Here is a 16,990-nt window from a genome sequence, read left to right on the forward strand (position 1 = left end):
GAAAGGTAAAACTCTCATCCACAGTACATGAAATAAGAAACCAGCAGGTGGTCTGTCACTTGAGAACTGAGAAAAGCCTGATTCATGTTGCTCTCTGGACAAATGATGCAACTGACAACTAGAGAAGGATTTGGTAGGCTTTGACTGTTTGTAAAGATTTGTCCTGGGAATTAAAAAGTTTTGCAACTTCAAAAAAGATTTACAGTGGGCTGGTCTATGCTGGGAATTTACATTGGCATACCTACGGCTCTCAAAATCCACACCTCTGAGCAATGTAACTATGCCAACTTAATCCCCAAGGTGTCACAGTGCTAGGTTGATGGAAGAATTCTTCTGTTGACGTAGCTACTGCCTCCCTACTTATGAAGGGAGAGCCCCTCCCATCAGCGTAGGTAGCGTCTAACTGCACGGCTGGTGCCACTGTAGTGGTTGAGGTGTGTATACCCAGTATATACAGTGAAGATAGGTCAATTCTATCAGTTCTCTGCTACTTGTCTGCTAAGTTGGCTGCTCAAAGCTACCTGCTTCTTTCAGGCCTGCAAACGAGCCTGCAGAGATGTTCCCTTCTATTTGGAACGTACTGTAGAGCAGCAGCTAAGCAGGGGAGGAGAGCAAATCCAGATTCTGAATCCACTGGATTGATCAAGAATGTTAAATAGGAGAACACACAAAGCAACAAGAGAATGCAACCATGCTTTGTTGAGGCCAGCCAAACTCCAAATGCCCTCATTTTACACACAAAGCATGGAGACTGAAGATGAAAAGAGGAGCACAGTATACAAGGTCTTATCCATAGTAGCTGTTTTGTAAGGCAACAGTTCATAACCCTGGCTGTAAAGCTCCCTCAGTACTGCTTGGCCATTATATTACTGTACCCTTAGGAAGTAAGAAACCGATACCACTGATGCCATTTTATTTTAAGCTTGTGAGGTGACATTACTGAACTGGAGACTGTTGCCAGATGAATGCAGATTTTTTTAGATCAGTGGCTAATGAGGTCAATGGAATAATTAATGCAACATGCATCTTTCCTTTGTGCTGGATTCCGAAGTCAATGGAAGCTGATGGAGATCAGCACATACAGTGTGCTCAGCATATTTCAGGATACATCCCACTAGAAAATGTCAGAATTGTGCAGAGGACAACCAGGCCCCAAAAAGGCATTTTTAAAATCTTTGCAAAATCGACAGTCTCAAATTATTGGTTCTGGCTGTAATTCACTATGTAATATACTCTGTAATATGGAACCAGGCAGCCTGGCTTCCAGGCCCTCAAGCTAAACAATCTTAACAGCTATGCTGTCCTATCTGTGCCCAGAAAAGAAACACTTGAAAATCATGTCATTGGGTTAGGAGGCCTAAAAATAAGCAAAGAAACCCTACTGGCAGAAAGCAGCACCTTCTGTTTGTCCTGCTTGCATCCACCACTGTCCTTTCTTTGCCAAGTGCAGACTAAAAAAGTTATTTATTTTTCTCCTTAAATAGAACATTTCAAGTTACGAGCAGTATTGCCCGGGCAGCGAGCAATACAGATAGAAATATTTATAATAAAAATAAAGTAAGAGTTTCAGGAAACGCAGTAACTTTGAAACTGTGTGTGTAGTTAATATCTCTTGAACTCTTCGAGGCAACAGGTCTTGCCCCAGTGTTGAGTCCAATCAAAATGACGACAGATCTGAGAGGCTGAGGCAGCACTGGAATATCAAGGAAATGCATATTGTCTCTTACAAACAGCCACCAATCAGCAGTTGTTACACTGGGAAAAACTAAACTACGGTCCTGTTAATGGGACAAAAAGAACCAAAACGGCAATGAACTGTTTATCATACAAAAAATTAAATAAAAAGACAAATACAACATTCATCAACATTGCTGTCAGTCAGTCAGGCTAAAGTGGTATAGATTTGTTTGCTAAGAGGATATGAGGGGTAATTATTTTTCATTCCAAGAACCTGGAACAAACTGACATCCTGTAGTTCCATAGACAGCCAAGAGTGACGTTCTCCAGAGCCAGAAAGAAAAATGAGTAAGTCACCCATCATATACAAAGATATGATTTTATTCTACGGGAAAATTTCTGTAACTTCTATCCAGGGAAAAGCAGAAATTTTTGTTTAAAAACAAACCTAACAGGATGTCTTGACTGTTTCCCTTGCTTATTCATTGAAAAAATTTCACACAACTCTCTAATAGAAAGGGGTGAAAAAACAACCTGACAAAGACATTATAGCTGCCCTCATGAGCAATGTCCAAGAATTACAATAATTCATGGATATCTCCTGTGATGTGAGGTTCTGGGTAGACCTGCATGCAACTGAGACACTACTTGTTCTGTTTTTTCGGGGCAATGGAGTTGTGGGTTTTTGTTTTTTCCAACCATACAGTATCTGTCGTCGTCAGTTAAAGGCATGGGAATATTTTTTCTTCTTGAAAAAACATCAGCTGTTCGAACACAAGCTGTGTGTTTGCTATCTACCTACTTTTAATATTACTATAGGGAGAAGGTTAGTATTTAAACACTGTAAAATTAATGTAATTGAGATCATTAAGCCTCCAAGCCTCTGGGCAGTTTATTGGTACGGTAATAATGGCCAGGGTATTTTCCCCCACAGCTTTAGGACAAGATGTGAAATAAACAGTCTCTGATCAGAAATGACAGACACAGATGGACTTGGATCATACAGAATCAGGGGCAGGTTTACTTTTCACACAGTTTTCTGTATTAAAAAATACATCAGTGAAATCCGTTACAGGCAGGGACAGGACTACCGAGTACACAACGTCAAGAGACTACTTTCCAATTTTATTGTTTAAATTACCTTTGTTACTGCTAAAAGTAAAGAAAATTAAAAAAACAAATTTAATTCAAGGCTGTTGATTTTCAACTCCTGAAACTGCAGTGAGAGGGTCAGATATCAAAACCCTGCTACAGACGTTGGGCAACTGGCTGCAACTACTGATTTAAAAAAAAAAAAAAAAAGTACAATTCTCTTTAAAAATAGTCTTGTATTTATGACCTGTCGTCCTCAGAAATGAGCATCTTAAGCTTGAGAAAATGGAGAGACAGATGTTATCTAATCAGTGTCCTGTCCTCTGGATACAGTATGGGAGATTCCCCTTTTAAAAGATACAGTAACAGCCAAGCCATTGAAAAAAATATTTCAATTTCCAACACTATCACTAAATTTCTTTGGGTGGGGTGGGGTAAAAAAACACACAAGGTACTTTTCTACCACAGTTCTGTTGTCAAAAGTAATACTGCACTGTTGCAAGGGTGGAGAGAGTATCTTCACTTTGAAATGACAAGGCCCTCCAGACTTGCACGGTATAAAAACAAAGAATTAGGGGGGAATGGGAGAAAAAGGGAAGGAAAGCTGCCGTATGACAAAAAAAACCCAAACCAAAACAACTCCCTCCAAAACAACTATTTTTGCGCACCACAGCATTTGCTAGATTACATCAACAGATTGCAGAGGCTATTCAGGGGATTTTCTGCACATAGCCCTAGACCCTCGCTCTCCTATATGTATTCCAGAGATTTTTGTCCCATAACGTGATTGCTCTGATGCTTGACTTACAGCATCTCCCACACATCAGAGATCCAACAGAGTCGTAGTTACTAGCATGGACTAAGAGCTAGACTCTGGGGTCATGTGACTGTTTGAACGCAGCCCAGGTAGTCATCCACTAGGGTAGTAATCTGGCAGATATAACATTGACTTCTGGCTTAATATCTTTCTTAATCTTTGATCCCAGTAAAAAATAAAATAAAACTAAAAAAGTGTGTGTATACATAACGGAAGGTGTCTATTTGTCTAGACCTCACTGCACTTTGTCTCCTGTCCACATGGAGATCGCTAGGATCTCCACAGGCTCTTTGGCAGCAATGGCTGCCAGCCATTGGGCTGCAAAGTCATGTGAGCCACAGTCTAGTTCTCTATGCCCATGGTTACTATGGTAGAATTTATACAACAGTTTTGCTTAAAAATATTTCACAATTTTGTTTTAATCCCAAACAAATGAAGGATTTATGCACCGCTTGAACAGGTTAATTAATCTTGAGTTTGTTTAGAGGATTTATCACTGCATTGGACACTGGCGTTTCTTGCAGCTTAAAGTAGTTTGCTTCCTTCTGATTCCAGTTTGCACATCCATTGTGGTTCAAAATATGCCTGTGTAGTGATGTTAACTTGGCTTATTTGATACACAACATTTTCTGAAGGCTGGATGTGTTCACAGTTTGGTACTTGCAACGGGTATTGAAAGGAAAATACCCCACTTCAGTTAGTCTGACAATTCAATATCAGAGTCCTCTGATCTGACTTTGGCAAGTTCTTCGTGTACCTCCCTCACCATAAGAATACGTGTTAACATGATGTCCAAGGTCCCGGGGTCTATTGGCAACGTGGAGTACCACATAGGGCTATTAGGTACACAAGACCGCTCAGGTTGAAGGTAAAACACATCACTTCTCTGCTTCACGCTTTCAGAACTGTTAGTGTAAAGAAAGGAAGACTGTATATCAGAAGGCAGCATTATCAGTCCTGTTTACAACACAGTTCAAGAGACAAAGGGAAAGTAGCTCAGCCCTATTACCTGACGTTACCTTGAGAGGGAATCACTACAATTTAAACAGTAAAATTTGGATCTCCATTCTAGTGACTCAATCTCCGCCCTTCACTGCAGTGAGCTGACAATCCGTCTCCAGTTTAAAGGGCATTAGCCGTTTATAGAACCAAACAGAACAGCTGCGTCTCCTTACGGAGGTGGTTCTTCAGTTGCAGTTTCATCCCATTACATGATATCACCGTCTTAACATAATTAATGTTCAATCTCAGAATAAAACTGGTTCTCGTGTTCTAGGCAACATGGGAGCTCCTGGTAAGTATATGCAGACTAACTGCATTACTGATATTTCCCAGGACACTGGATAACTTTTGAAGCCTTCTTTGGGATACTGAGGGTACCAAAGCCTAGCCTGCCTGTTAGTGATAGCAGAATGGTGAACCCATCCACTTGAAAGACTGGCCTTAAGAATCGGACAGAGTGCCTTGCAGTCTTGCCTAGCAAGAAGAGTAAAGCCCTCAGCAGAAAGGATTCTGCTCCCTGCTGGGCTTTACAATTGTCACATTAAAATCCAGAAAGTGAAAGAGGCTTTTCACTGCCACTTCTGCAGAGGCTGAACTATGATGTCATATGAGGTGGTGCAGCAAATGTGTGATAGCTCAGAATGACACCTTCTGACAGTATGAGAGTGAACACAAGGAACGTGCGAAAGAAGCAGGGAGTGGAGAGAGTTGCTGGACATGGCTTTGCCTGAGCAGGGCTATTTTGCACTAATTTGGCTGTGTGTGTGTTTCAAATAATGATTTACAGGGCTATTAGCGGGCACTAATGAGATGTCGCTCTCTGGCATGTATGTTCTTTTGAGAGAGAATAATACTGAACTCCATTGCTCAATGATCTTAAGTGGAGAGTGAGGGAGAGACTGAATGATTTATACGTTCATCCTTGTTCTGCAGCTTCCTTTGTGACTCCTGGAGTAAAGTTAATCTCATCTTTCAGCAAGTAAATGTCAGCATCTCTAGTTTACTTCATCGGACGCATGCAGTGGAAAACGTATTTTCCACTGCATGCATCAGATGAAGTGAGCTGTAGCTCACGAAAGCTTATGCTCAAATAAATCTGTAAGTCTCTAAGGTGCTACAAGTCCTCCTTTTCTTTTTGCAGATACACACTAACACGGCTGCTACTCTGAAACATCTCTTGCTGTTACCTCTAAATCATACTTTTCCACCCTGCTTTGAGGAAAGTGCTACTGAGATGCTGCTTATCTTGAGCAACAGATTACTGCATTGTAGAGCTTGGCTCTACTTCTTGGAGCAAGGGGCCAAATTACAGTCATTCTGCAGGGTCCAGGATCCGTGAGCGTGAGGGCAAAGGAATGGCAGGGGTTACTGCATCCTCCTCTGCCCCTCTCCTCCACCTAGCCCGGGGAACTCTTGGAAAAGTTAATGCAAACCACAGCTGTATTACCATGCGACAGCATTTCCCCATCACCGGTTGAACCTTGGGGAACCTGCTGGTGCCTGGCTCCATTTGAGCTGTGATGTTGTTGAGGAGGAGTAGGGAGCCTCCGAGCCTGTGCAGAGGCAAAGGGCTGGGTGACCCTGGTCCTGAGGAACTCGATAGAGATTTGCGGATGGATCATTTCCTTGCTTCTTTGCAGGGTAACTGCATGCATGGAACCCCCTTCTTGTGCGGTGTTTGGAGAAAACTCCCCAAGAGGAGCCGCAGAGTTGCCCTACCCCACCACAAGTTTCCTTGCAGGAGGTCACAATCTGCTCCAAGTATAATCCAAAATTAGGCTGTGCCAATCACTCACCATTTTGACAAGTAAAACTCATAGAGTCGGACTGGACATCTCAGAGGGTTATCTGTGTTTTCAGCCATTTCCACTGCTGTTGGAACCTCCTCGTCCTCACTCCGTTTCCTTTTTCCTACAGATAACTTATCTGGATACAGGAAAACGACACCACATGAGCTCAGTGGAGAACAGTCCTCCTCTGTGAGAGTAAGCTGAGGCTGTCTGGTTTAGTTCTGCACCCTGATGGGGCTTTGAGCAGCGCATACATGACGTGCTGTTTGATAGGCTCGCTTTTCACGCAAACTGACACTGCCAAGTCAAACACTGGAAACAACTTTGTCAAATGAATGCCATCACTTGTGTCGCTGACCGTTAAAAAGGAGCCCAACATAATAGAAAGGATCTGCTTCTACACAGATTTAAATGCTGGATCAGGATAATGTAATGGCTTAAACAATATTTAGTTTCACCTTGTTAATGCTGTTTTATAGGGACTGATAAGAGCCCTTGCCCCCATCCACAGCTCAAGTGCTAGAACACCATCGTACCCGTGCACGGTCATCCTCGGTGTGCCTGTTCCCCATCTACCTCAGTGTGTACATCCTTTCAAAGACAGATCCACTTACCAGCCACTATCCTTTTCTCCCCCATCTCCTTCTGCTGCACCTTCAGAGCAGACACCCCCACTGCTTTTAATAGTAGTTATATAAAAATGAAATAAAGATCGACCACACAGTATATCTTGCTTATGCAAATGACCTTTGCCAGGACCCAGAATGAATTTTGGGTAAGTTCCGAAATGAAGGATAGGTCTCTATGTACAGCACTGCAGTAGTGTACCTGTATCTATACAGCTGTGGCACATGTGGTGAAGATGCTCGATGGCGATGGAAGAGAGCTCTCCCACCAACCTAAGTGTTCATGTAAACAGTGCTATGTCGCTGTAACCTATGTTGCTCAGGGGGGTGGAATATTCATACCCCTGAGCGACTAAGTTTTCCCAACATAGGCTGTAGTGTAGTCATAGCCTAAGACATAGTGGCCCAATTCTGTATGGACCTGTAACACTATTGGAATCCATGGAGCTACACATGGTGTAAGTCAATGTAGAAATTGGCCCAGTATCCTCCAGAGCCCATCGAACAATCAGACCAGACATATTACAAAGTACCTCCCCTGTGAAAGATGCTATGAATAATAAAATGGCATAATAGCAGAAACCACCTGACAGGCATTTAAAAGAGACTTTGTGGTCACTCATTTAGAAAATAAGTAGTGCATGTTATCAATCTTATCAAGGACTTCAACTCTAAGAGGGAAAAGTAGACGTGTTACTCCCCTCCTGGAGAAGTTAAGAAGACCTAGCACCAAGCAAAAGCGGACCAACAATAGCAACTATCTTAATAGAGAGAATTCATGGCTTATCAAAATTAACTAAAGTAGCCAATAGCATGATGATCCTGCTTGCTGTCCTTACAAAGTCTCTGATCAGTGGCAGTCAGCATGCTTCCACCAAGTTTTCAATTCACAAACATCACCATCCCACCAACAGCTCCTCTCCCAGGGCTCATTGCCACCCCTCACAGAATCAGATTTAGCTTTAGCATTTCCCAGCTTACCCATGAGCTGTTAAACCACTACTGCAGCGAAGGAAAGCTGCATTCTCTCTCTATGTCTGGGGCCTGCAAAAGGACAGTTTCCACTCCCTCCTCCTGCATTTCATGTGTGTCAACAGCTCTGGCTGGCTTGGCTTTATGTGTCCTCCGGCTGCTCTGTCTTAGGGTGTGCATGCTACAAAGCAGATCCTAACTAAGCAGACTGACTTCAAGTGCCCCTGACTTCAGTGGGGGCTAAAGGTGCTCAGCACCTTAAGGAGCCTGGTCCTCCGTGCTATCAGCTCTTCAGGAAGGGAATGAATCTTATTCTAGGTTTGCATTGCTGGATGTGCTTTTGCTGCTCTAAAAATGATTAGTGAAAAGCTGTCAAATATTCTGGGCATCTCATTCACAGGTTTCTATCAGCTGTAGGGGCTCATACAGAATTTTGGTTTAAACCCAGCTGGAATTCAAAAAGAAAAGGGGGTGGGAGGACAAGGGGAGGGAAGTTAAAGTATCAGCAGAATCCCAAATATTAGTAAATGTGCAAAATGCACGACTACATTTTTTCCCCCGTTTTAAAATGAAGCATTGGCAATGGTGCTGGGGCTACAAAAATCCAAATTAAAACCACTCAAGTCATTAGAAAGCAGCAACACACCTGATTCTACCTCTTGTTTTTGAAAAGGTGGGAAAAAACGCAGGTACGTCATCTTGGTGTTGTATTTCAGAGTCCGGGTGCGTCTCATAACGTGGGCAAAGGACAGCTTCAGATGCTCACTGACATTCTTTAGTTGGAAGTATTTGGTATTGAAGAACAGAAGTGTGTTCAATAAGACTATAGGGGAATATGCACCGAGCTGTTTACATTCCCATAAATGTTCCTCTTCAATTCTCGAGAACATGTAACCTGAGGATAATGGGCAAAGGAAAAGGAAAAATCAGCTCTTTACTAAACAACTATCTCATTGTAAGGGCAACTCTCTGCTCTCAGATATGAGTAAGCAGCTTCAGCAGTGACCTGGGGGGCACAATGTGATCCCTGAAGATTTTCATAGGTTTAAGGAAAGCAATAAACCCCTGTTGGATGGGGGAGGAGTTGCACGAAAAAGGCAGGTCCTGCCAGACAAATTATAATATAAATCAAATCCTCCCAGACAACCTGATGCATCAATGACCTGTACATCAGGTCAAACTCAGACCTACAGTAAGTACATTTAACTTGACTGAAATCAACAGAACTGCATACACTTACACAAGGGATAAATATGACCCATCAAGCATGAGGAAGACCAAGCTGTTGATCAGTGAGACTTTTCAAAAGCAAATGGAAATAAGGGTCTAAAGCAGCCATTATTTATCTCAGTAAGACCTCATCACACGTTCATGTTATGTAGCCCAATCAACTCCTTACACATTAACACTTCTTGGGCGTGGAGCATGGATAGTGACGGGATACCTCCATTTGGAGATACACTGCTGTGACACAGTGAACTTGCGAGCAGGTAAAGAAAAGGAATTTATGGAGGTTAATCACAGATGTCAGGTTTCAGAGTAGCAGCCGTGTTAGTCTCTATTCACAAAAAGAAAAGGAGTACTTGTGGCACCTTACAGACTAACAAATTTATCTGAGCATAAGCTTTCGTGACTTACAGCTCACTTCATCGGATGCATTCAGTTTTTTCCACTGAATGCACCTGATGAAATGGGTTTTAGCCCACGAAACCTTATGCTCAAATAAATTTGTTAGTCTCTAAGGTGCTATAAGTACTCCTTTTCTAATCACAGATGTGTTAGGCAACCAGAGGTCTTGGTGGATGTAGCACCATGTAAATGCATGGTTTTTCTTTTGTTTTTTTATTAAAAGAAATACACAGAAAGATGGTCATGGATCCAGGTATGCAGTCACCACAATCACTAAAGGTTCTTTGGTACCCTGAAACCAAGCTCCTCTATCCAAATTACAGTGTTTAAAAAAAAAAAAGTGTTCAGCTGTTTTAGTTGTATTTATAAAATTACCACCTTTGTCTCATTCAGCGCCCCTCAAGTATACCAACCAGCCAACTCTGCAGGAAACAGAGGGAGGATTTATAACAAGACTTTGAAAGCCTCCCATGAAAGATGCTAGATGAAGAGCATTCAAAAATTAATTCATGAAGCTCCAAGACATATGGCTAAGGGAAGCGTTATACCCATTTTACAGAGGCATAACCTGAGGCAGAGAGATGGTTAAGTGTGTCTTGCTAAAGGTCCCATAGTAAGTAAGTGGCAGAGTTGAATATGAAATCCAGGATTCCCGTCTCTCACAAATGACTACATGTTGTGGAGAGGGGAGGAGGATAGCACCTCACAGTACAGATCACGCACCTAATCATGGTAGACTTAATGGAGTGGTTCAGTGCTGCTGTTCTTTCGCCCCAGCACTCTTCAGATGACATGTACTGTAAGGAGCACCCTTGAGAACTCATTCATTTATAAAGATGGGTTTCACTGTCATGCATGTATATAAAAACAACACAATATGAAAAATAATTGTCCTACCATTTGGAAGTATTGTAGGTTCCCAGATTTTCAATAGTTTTGTAAGTTCAATCATAAACCTGGAATAGGGCTCGGTAAATATGTTATCTATTCTACCATTCTCAAACAGGTACTACAAGAGAAAAGAAAGGAAGAGATACAATTCATAGTTACATAGAAGAGTGCTGACAGGTTACTGGGTGTCAGATTTATTTTGGTTCTCTCCTACGGTATTTCTCTTTGCCTTCCTTTTACAATTACGCTAAAAATGAATGTGCATTTCCAAATGTGTTATGTTCCAAATCACTTTACTGGCTTCCCAGGTATGATAAACACAGGGACAGTGGCCTCTCTTATTAAATGGGAGATGCAGGCACGAATTATTATTAATGTGCAGATCTAGAGCAGCGTTCTGAAAATTTACCATCCTTGAACACAACAAAATACATCCCCAAACATGGCTCTGTCTACAGATGCCAGCGTAATAATTTCAGCCTCTTTCTAATGAACTGGGCTTAAATATGCTAACACAGTGTCTCTTGCCAACACAGACAGCACCTAAGCCTACCAAGGGCACAACCACAGACTTATTATGATGTCACAGGCAGGCTTGTTCTCAGTAATCTTTATGGGGGGAAGTGGGGGGCAGGGGAAGAGTTCAATCTTCATCATGAAAGTATTGTCCTTTAATGGCTAATGGACTAGGATACAAACATTCTACTGCAGTTTGGGGGAAAAAAAAGAAGTTAGCTTGAAAAAGAAATGCAATCCAAAGAAATTTCTGATGCTTCCTGGATGCTGGTCACAGGCAAACCAAATTTATAGCTCTTCTTCCATTTTGTCAAACATGTCTGGTGAAAAATGTTAAGGTGACAAGTCAACCAACCAACCAAATGAGGTTTAATGCCCAGAAAAGCATTTGATCCTAAACCTCTGAATGGTTACTGGAGAGAGTGAACAAATATGCTACCTAAGGAAAAACTGGCCCCACCTTGAACTGAGTCAGTTTGCGTTTTAAAGAGCTAGTTATAAGGTTCTGGGGGTTTTTTGTCATTGTTTCAGCTTATGGTAAACAAGCAGGCCACAATAACTAGGTACATTTTTTCTTCCTATTGGTTAATTCTAATTTTATTGTTCTCATGATATTATTTCTTTAAGTGGTTTATCTGTGATAACTAACTGCCTAGCAATGGTAGTCCAAGACTTTTTCCAGATATGCTAGCATGTTAAGGAAGGGTGTTCCTTAACCACTCATGATAGGGCCTGCCCTGGCTGCCAGACAGGTTTTTGAGGTTTGTGTGAGGGGTTAAGAATAAGCCTTAAAAATGGGGTAACCAAGTGGCCCTCATCTCCAAAATAAAATCCCAAAAGCCAACAATTACTATAGACACTACATTAAAAAATGTCTTATTTACAAACTTGGCAATGCAGTGGTTCAATGAGTTACCTGCTGAATTCCAAGGCACAAGTATAAGATGCTGTCGGGATCATATTTTTCACCGTTTGGTCTCCGCACCTCTTGGATAAACTGGCACAAGCCAAAACTCAGCTCAGCAAAAGTGCATGAGAGAATATCCTCCTTGAGTTTCACAGGTCGAACTGTGGGGAATAGAAATACAGGAGACATAAGACCCCATTCTGCAGGTCCATCCTTCTGTACTTCCTGGTCCTGTACATCACATGAGCAAAGTGTGTCGGAGATGGATGTTGTAACAACAACTCATCTCACGTCTAAAATAACAGTTCATCACTTTCCCATCTTAGTTAACAATTATGACGCAGTTGTTGTTTTCTGAGTATTTAGTAACATCCTTAACTGCCACCATATGTAACCAATACAAATTTTAACTGAGCAATAAGAAAATGGATACTTAAAACTAAGCAAGACTGTATAGTAGTGTGATCACTGAACCCATGAAATAGTGACTTATAGTTTAGGCTGGCAGTGTAGGTTTCATAAATCAATTTCATTTCTATAGCTGGATTCAGGGGACTCTTGAGTGGGAGAATGATCTTGAGCATTTCCTAGTAGCTCCGGAAATGAATTGGGTGCAGTATGTTTGACTCCTTTACTTAAAGGGAGGAAGGAATTAAGCGTTTAAAGGGTCAGGATATGGAGAGTGGGAAGAAGAGCAAACATAAGCAAACATATTCTGGTTCCAGAATAAATGGTCAGAGAACTCTGAGTGAATGCACTGGGCTTGCTCCCTCCATCCCATAGGCAAGTTTCTTTTGCAGACTAGACAGAAAGCCTTTGTGGGGTAAGTTTGGGTATGGAGGCAGTTCCTGGGAGTATGCAGGAAGATGAGTGGAGTTCCCTCACCCGCAAAACATAGGATAGACAAAAACTGAATGGATTGCATTTCTGTGGCAACCTACAACCAGCTGTTCTTATATAACAAAAAAATTCCAAAGGAGCACAGGGAAAAAGTTCTCTTCCTAATCCGAAGATTTTTCCTTTCTGATATAAACCCCTCCCATTCTGTTTCAGAAACTTTTTTTTTTTAAAAAATTTATTTCCCCAAAAGTATTTTAAAATCTATCCGTTTGTTCTCTTCCCTGCAACCAAACCCCTCCACAACTCTCAACTACTATTTCTAAATTAATGGATTTATTAATCCAGTTCGCCTCAGAAAGCATGCCCATAAAACTCTTGGTGTATTCCTAGGTCAGACTAGGGAAGAGGGAAAGGGAAGCAGTGGCGTTGGACTCAGCCTCTGCCAGAACCCCAGAATTACTGGATGCTTCTGCTAAAAATCACCACCAGTGAAAATGTTAACAATGTTGACATTTCAGACATCATTATTAGGCTCTAGAGCCAACGTACCAATGATATAAAAGGAATGCTTCGTGCCTTTCTGAGCTGTAGCATAGCATTGGGAAACATTTGGAAGATTTTTCTATGCAACTGTAAGGGCAAGAAATGAAGGGTCTGATTCTCTGCTTCATCATTCACTATAAAACCAGTGAAGAGTTACAAAACTGGCATATGAATACTTAAATTCTGGAGAAACAGATGGGGACAACACAAGGGTCAGTACAGGGTCATACCCTATGCTAGCTCAGTCAGAACCCTGCACCTCTATAAACACACCTGTGCTTCAAATCAAGTACAAATGTGCATAAAATGAACACTTGTAGGGACATGAGTGATTGTAATATTTATACTGTTCAACTTCCAAATTTCGAGTCCTGCTTTGATAGGTGACATAACAGATTAAAAGCAATAGACAAAAAAGATGCTTAAAAAAAACCAAAACCAATAGCCATGAAACTTGAGACCCGTTTCCTAAAATCCTTGCTCCTAGGGACCTGGGCCTCAGTATCAATGGCACGCCTCTGACTCCATCTTGAGAGCTACATCACAACAGGTGCCCTCCAAGTAGCAGGTTTTGCTTCAACAGAAAAAAGTTTACCTCCAAATTTTAGTTCCCCTTGGTCTTCCTGTGCGTTCTTCCATTGGACCCAATTCCTCCAGGCATTTACCCCATACATGTACTTCAGGGTCATCCCAGAAACAGAGCAGCCTGGATAGGAACCCTGCATAAGATTCCGAGGCTCCACAGAAACAATGGACTTCTTCCTCCCCTGCAGGAAATCCAAAAAAGCTCATATAACGGTGTCCAGTTATGGACCGCTTTTAACCTGATCTCACAGAAAAAGTGCATTACACTTTGACGAGCTAGAAATCGCTTACACTCCTGAAGCTCCTGTTATAACAGAGTGTCAGAGGACTTCATAAAGAGTGGAGAAATATTAACTTCATTTTAAAGATGGGACAACTAAGGCACAGGGAGGTTCTGCACACACAGCAAGTCAATGACAGAGACAAAACATAGGTCTCCTTGCTTCTAGTCTCCTGCCCTAATCCCTGGACAGCAATGCCACAGCCCATGATTAAAATGCATAAACGAGTAAAACTTGATAGTTTTCTGTGCATTATTATACAAATAAAAATATAGGCTCCAAAAAAGTTGCTTTTAAATGCTACACGCTCTTTAAATGCTACCCTATAAAAAGAACACTGATTCCTCCTAACAAAAATATCTAATTTTATAGAATAAACATAAAATGTAGATAAAATATTTCCAATCCTGATCTTTGTTTCCTTATTTTGTGTTTGTTCAAACTCACGAAAAGTAAATATGTATGTAAGATTAGCACCTTAGATACATGGAGTTTTTAATATGATGGAAGGATGCTTTCTTACCCGTCTTTTTGGCTGTGGGAAGCCATCTCTATGTCTCCGCCTTGCTCGTGAACGTGAGTGGAGACCCAGTCCTTTACTGAGCGGGTCAAATGAGTCTAAAGTCAAAACAACATCAGCACAAGTTAAATTAATTATATGATTTAACGGGGCCATCTAGAAATGAGAGTTTCAGACATTACTAAGTATCTTAAAATTCGAGATGCCACATCTGGATATTCCTATTGCATTACCACTGGATAGTTAAGCAGTGGTATTAAGTTGTAAAGCAGCTCTGTTGAGACTGTCAGCTAGAAGGAAGCTCGGAGATGGAGGACTCCTATGTAAGGGACATGGAATTCTCAGGGTAGGGGGAAAAGCCCCAACACACTGATGTGCTTCTCTACATAAGAAACTGATATCCTTTGTACTCATGAAAGACTCATTAAGACTCCCACCAGGACAGAGAGGTGTCAAATTCACAAGCAGTCAATGAAGAGTAACCACTATTCTCTATCAAATCCTCTAAACGATGTTTTTTTAAAGTGTAAGCAAACACGTGCTCTATGTTATAGGGTTCAAGTATCTCTATTAGAGAAGATGTACTGCAGCTTTAAGAACATGCATTTGTACTGAGTAACAAACATAAGCCCTTCATGGGCAAATTAACTTCTTGCATTAAAGATAACGGAAGGCTAGTTCCCAGCAAATCATGTAGATTTTTTTTTAATACGTGACAGTGCATTTTTCTACGTTATACAAACCTGAGGGAAAGTCTGCCTCCAGGTCCTGCTCCATGTCCCCTTTAGAGAACTGCCTCAACTCGGGGTCTGGATCCTGCATGGCATTTGATCGTAAGGCATAGTGATTCAGCTCGTCCTCCCAGCTGTGTGGAGTTGACACTGCTTCCGATTCTAGGTCTCCACTGTAGGTGCTACCTTGATCTGCAATTAAGAGGAGCCATAGAATCATAGAATCATAGAATATCAGGGTTGGAAGGGACCCCTGAAGGTCATCTAGTCCAACCCCCTGCTCGAAGCAGGACCAATTCCCAGTTAAATCATCCCAGCCAGGGCTTTGTCAAGCCTGACCTTAAAAACTTCCAAGGAAGGAGATTCCACCACCTCCCTAGGCAACGCATTCCAGTGTTTCACCACCCTCTTAGTGAAAAAGTTTTTCCTAATATCCAATCTAAACCTCCCCCACTGCAACTTGAGGCCATTACTCCTCGTTCTGTCATCTGCTACCATTGAGAACAGTCTAGAGCCATCCTCTTTGGAACCCCCTTTCAGGTAGTTGAAAGCAGCTATCAAATCCCCCCTCATTCTTCTCTTCTGCAGGCTAAACGTACATGTACACCATGTACACCAAATGCACCAAACGGAAAAAGAGATGTACAGTAGGACCCAAGTCCTCTCTGCAAATGAAATACCAACCTTTCTCAAATATCTTAGGGTCCAGGAACAGCTCATGCTCAGATGTTTGGGATCCTTAAGAGAAAAAAAAATACAACTAGAATTCGTATGGACATGAAGTATTTTACTTATTTAAAACAGCAGCTGAAATGCAGAATTTCTTAGCTCATATAATTGATCCAAAAGGTCAGGAGACTAACCAGTCAGTCTTGGGCGAAGAACAGTGCGGGCAGGTGGCGTGCAGATTCTATACTCCCCACTATCGCTCTACTAATACACCTTAACCTGGGCTCCAGTCATCTCATGGAAAAATAAACCCAAACCCCCCAACATTCACACACCGTTTTCTTAATTTTTTTCCTCACCTCACTATTTACTGGGGTCATTTGCAGACAAACAGGATCTTTGTTTTGTCTTTTCAGGTTGCTTCCCATCTTTCATAAGGGAAGATTCCCCCTTCTTCCCCCAATCCCTTCTACAGTCCAGTCGATGAAAACCCGACTTAGACAGCTGGGAAGCACTTGGGTGGCATAACCAGCTCTATGCTACTCTCCTGATGCACGCCACCTGAAAATGCACAAAGTTCTGGGGCAACAGCTCCGCACCCCCTGGGGTCTCTTACTGCCAATGCAAGTGAGATCAGCCCCTGGCTTCCCCCAGGATCAGGGAAGTGTAAAAATGCCACGTTGCCACCTCTGGCCCCCTGTACCTCCTCTGGTCCTTTGACAAGTACAGCTCAACCAGATCCAAGGTTCTAGCCCATAAACCCCTGAAAAAATCACATGTGGCTACTTGTGAGTGAGGGGATCAGGACCTGCAATGGGAACCGAGCAGCAATCATAAATGAATTTTAAAGAAAAAACAAACAAACATGCCCTCAAAATAAACAACAAAAAAACAGACGACAG

General features: G+C 41.9%; 1 protein-coding gene across 7 annotated transcripts in view; it reads right to left on the bottom strand.

Annotated features, from left to right (window-relative positions):
* Positions 1-2,670: 2,670 nt before the first annotated feature.
* The window catches only part of LOC144277120 (zinc finger MYM-type protein 4), a 55,825-nt gene continuing 41,505 nt past the window's right edge, over positions 2,671-16,990 (bottom strand). For 6 of the 7 annotated variants that reach the window (XM_077837694.1, XM_077837689.1, XM_077837691.1 and 3 more), the window contains 9 exons: positions 16,104-16,157; positions 15,432-15,611; positions 14,692-14,786; positions 13,898-14,069; positions 11,929-12,080; positions 10,503-10,614; positions 8,623-8,871; positions 6,385-6,514; positions 2,671-4,491 (listed from right to left, as the gene is read on the bottom strand). In XM_077837694.1, the coding sequence (XP_077693820.1) occupies positions 4,284-4,491; positions 6,385-6,514; positions 8,623-8,871; positions 10,503-10,614; positions 11,929-12,080; positions 13,898-14,069; positions 14,692-14,786; positions 15,432-15,611; positions 16,104-16,157 (1,352 nt within the window). In that variant the 3' untranslated portion in view covers positions 2,671-4,283. Of the gene's footprint in view, positions 4,492-6,384; positions 6,515-8,622; positions 8,872-10,502; positions 10,615-11,928; positions 12,081-13,897; positions 14,070-14,691; positions 14,787-15,431; positions 15,612-16,103; positions 16,158-16,990 lie in introns of those variants that run through there. The other variant, XM_077837695.1, reaches the window with a different exon arrangement.

Source organism: Eretmochelys imbricata, chromosome 19, assembly GCF_965152235.1.
Source record: "Eretmochelys imbricata isolate rEreImb1 chromosome 19, rEreImb1.hap1, whole genome shotgun sequence".
NCBI classification, from domain to species: Eukaryota; Metazoa; Chordata; order Testudines; family Cheloniidae; genus Eretmochelys; species Eretmochelys imbricata.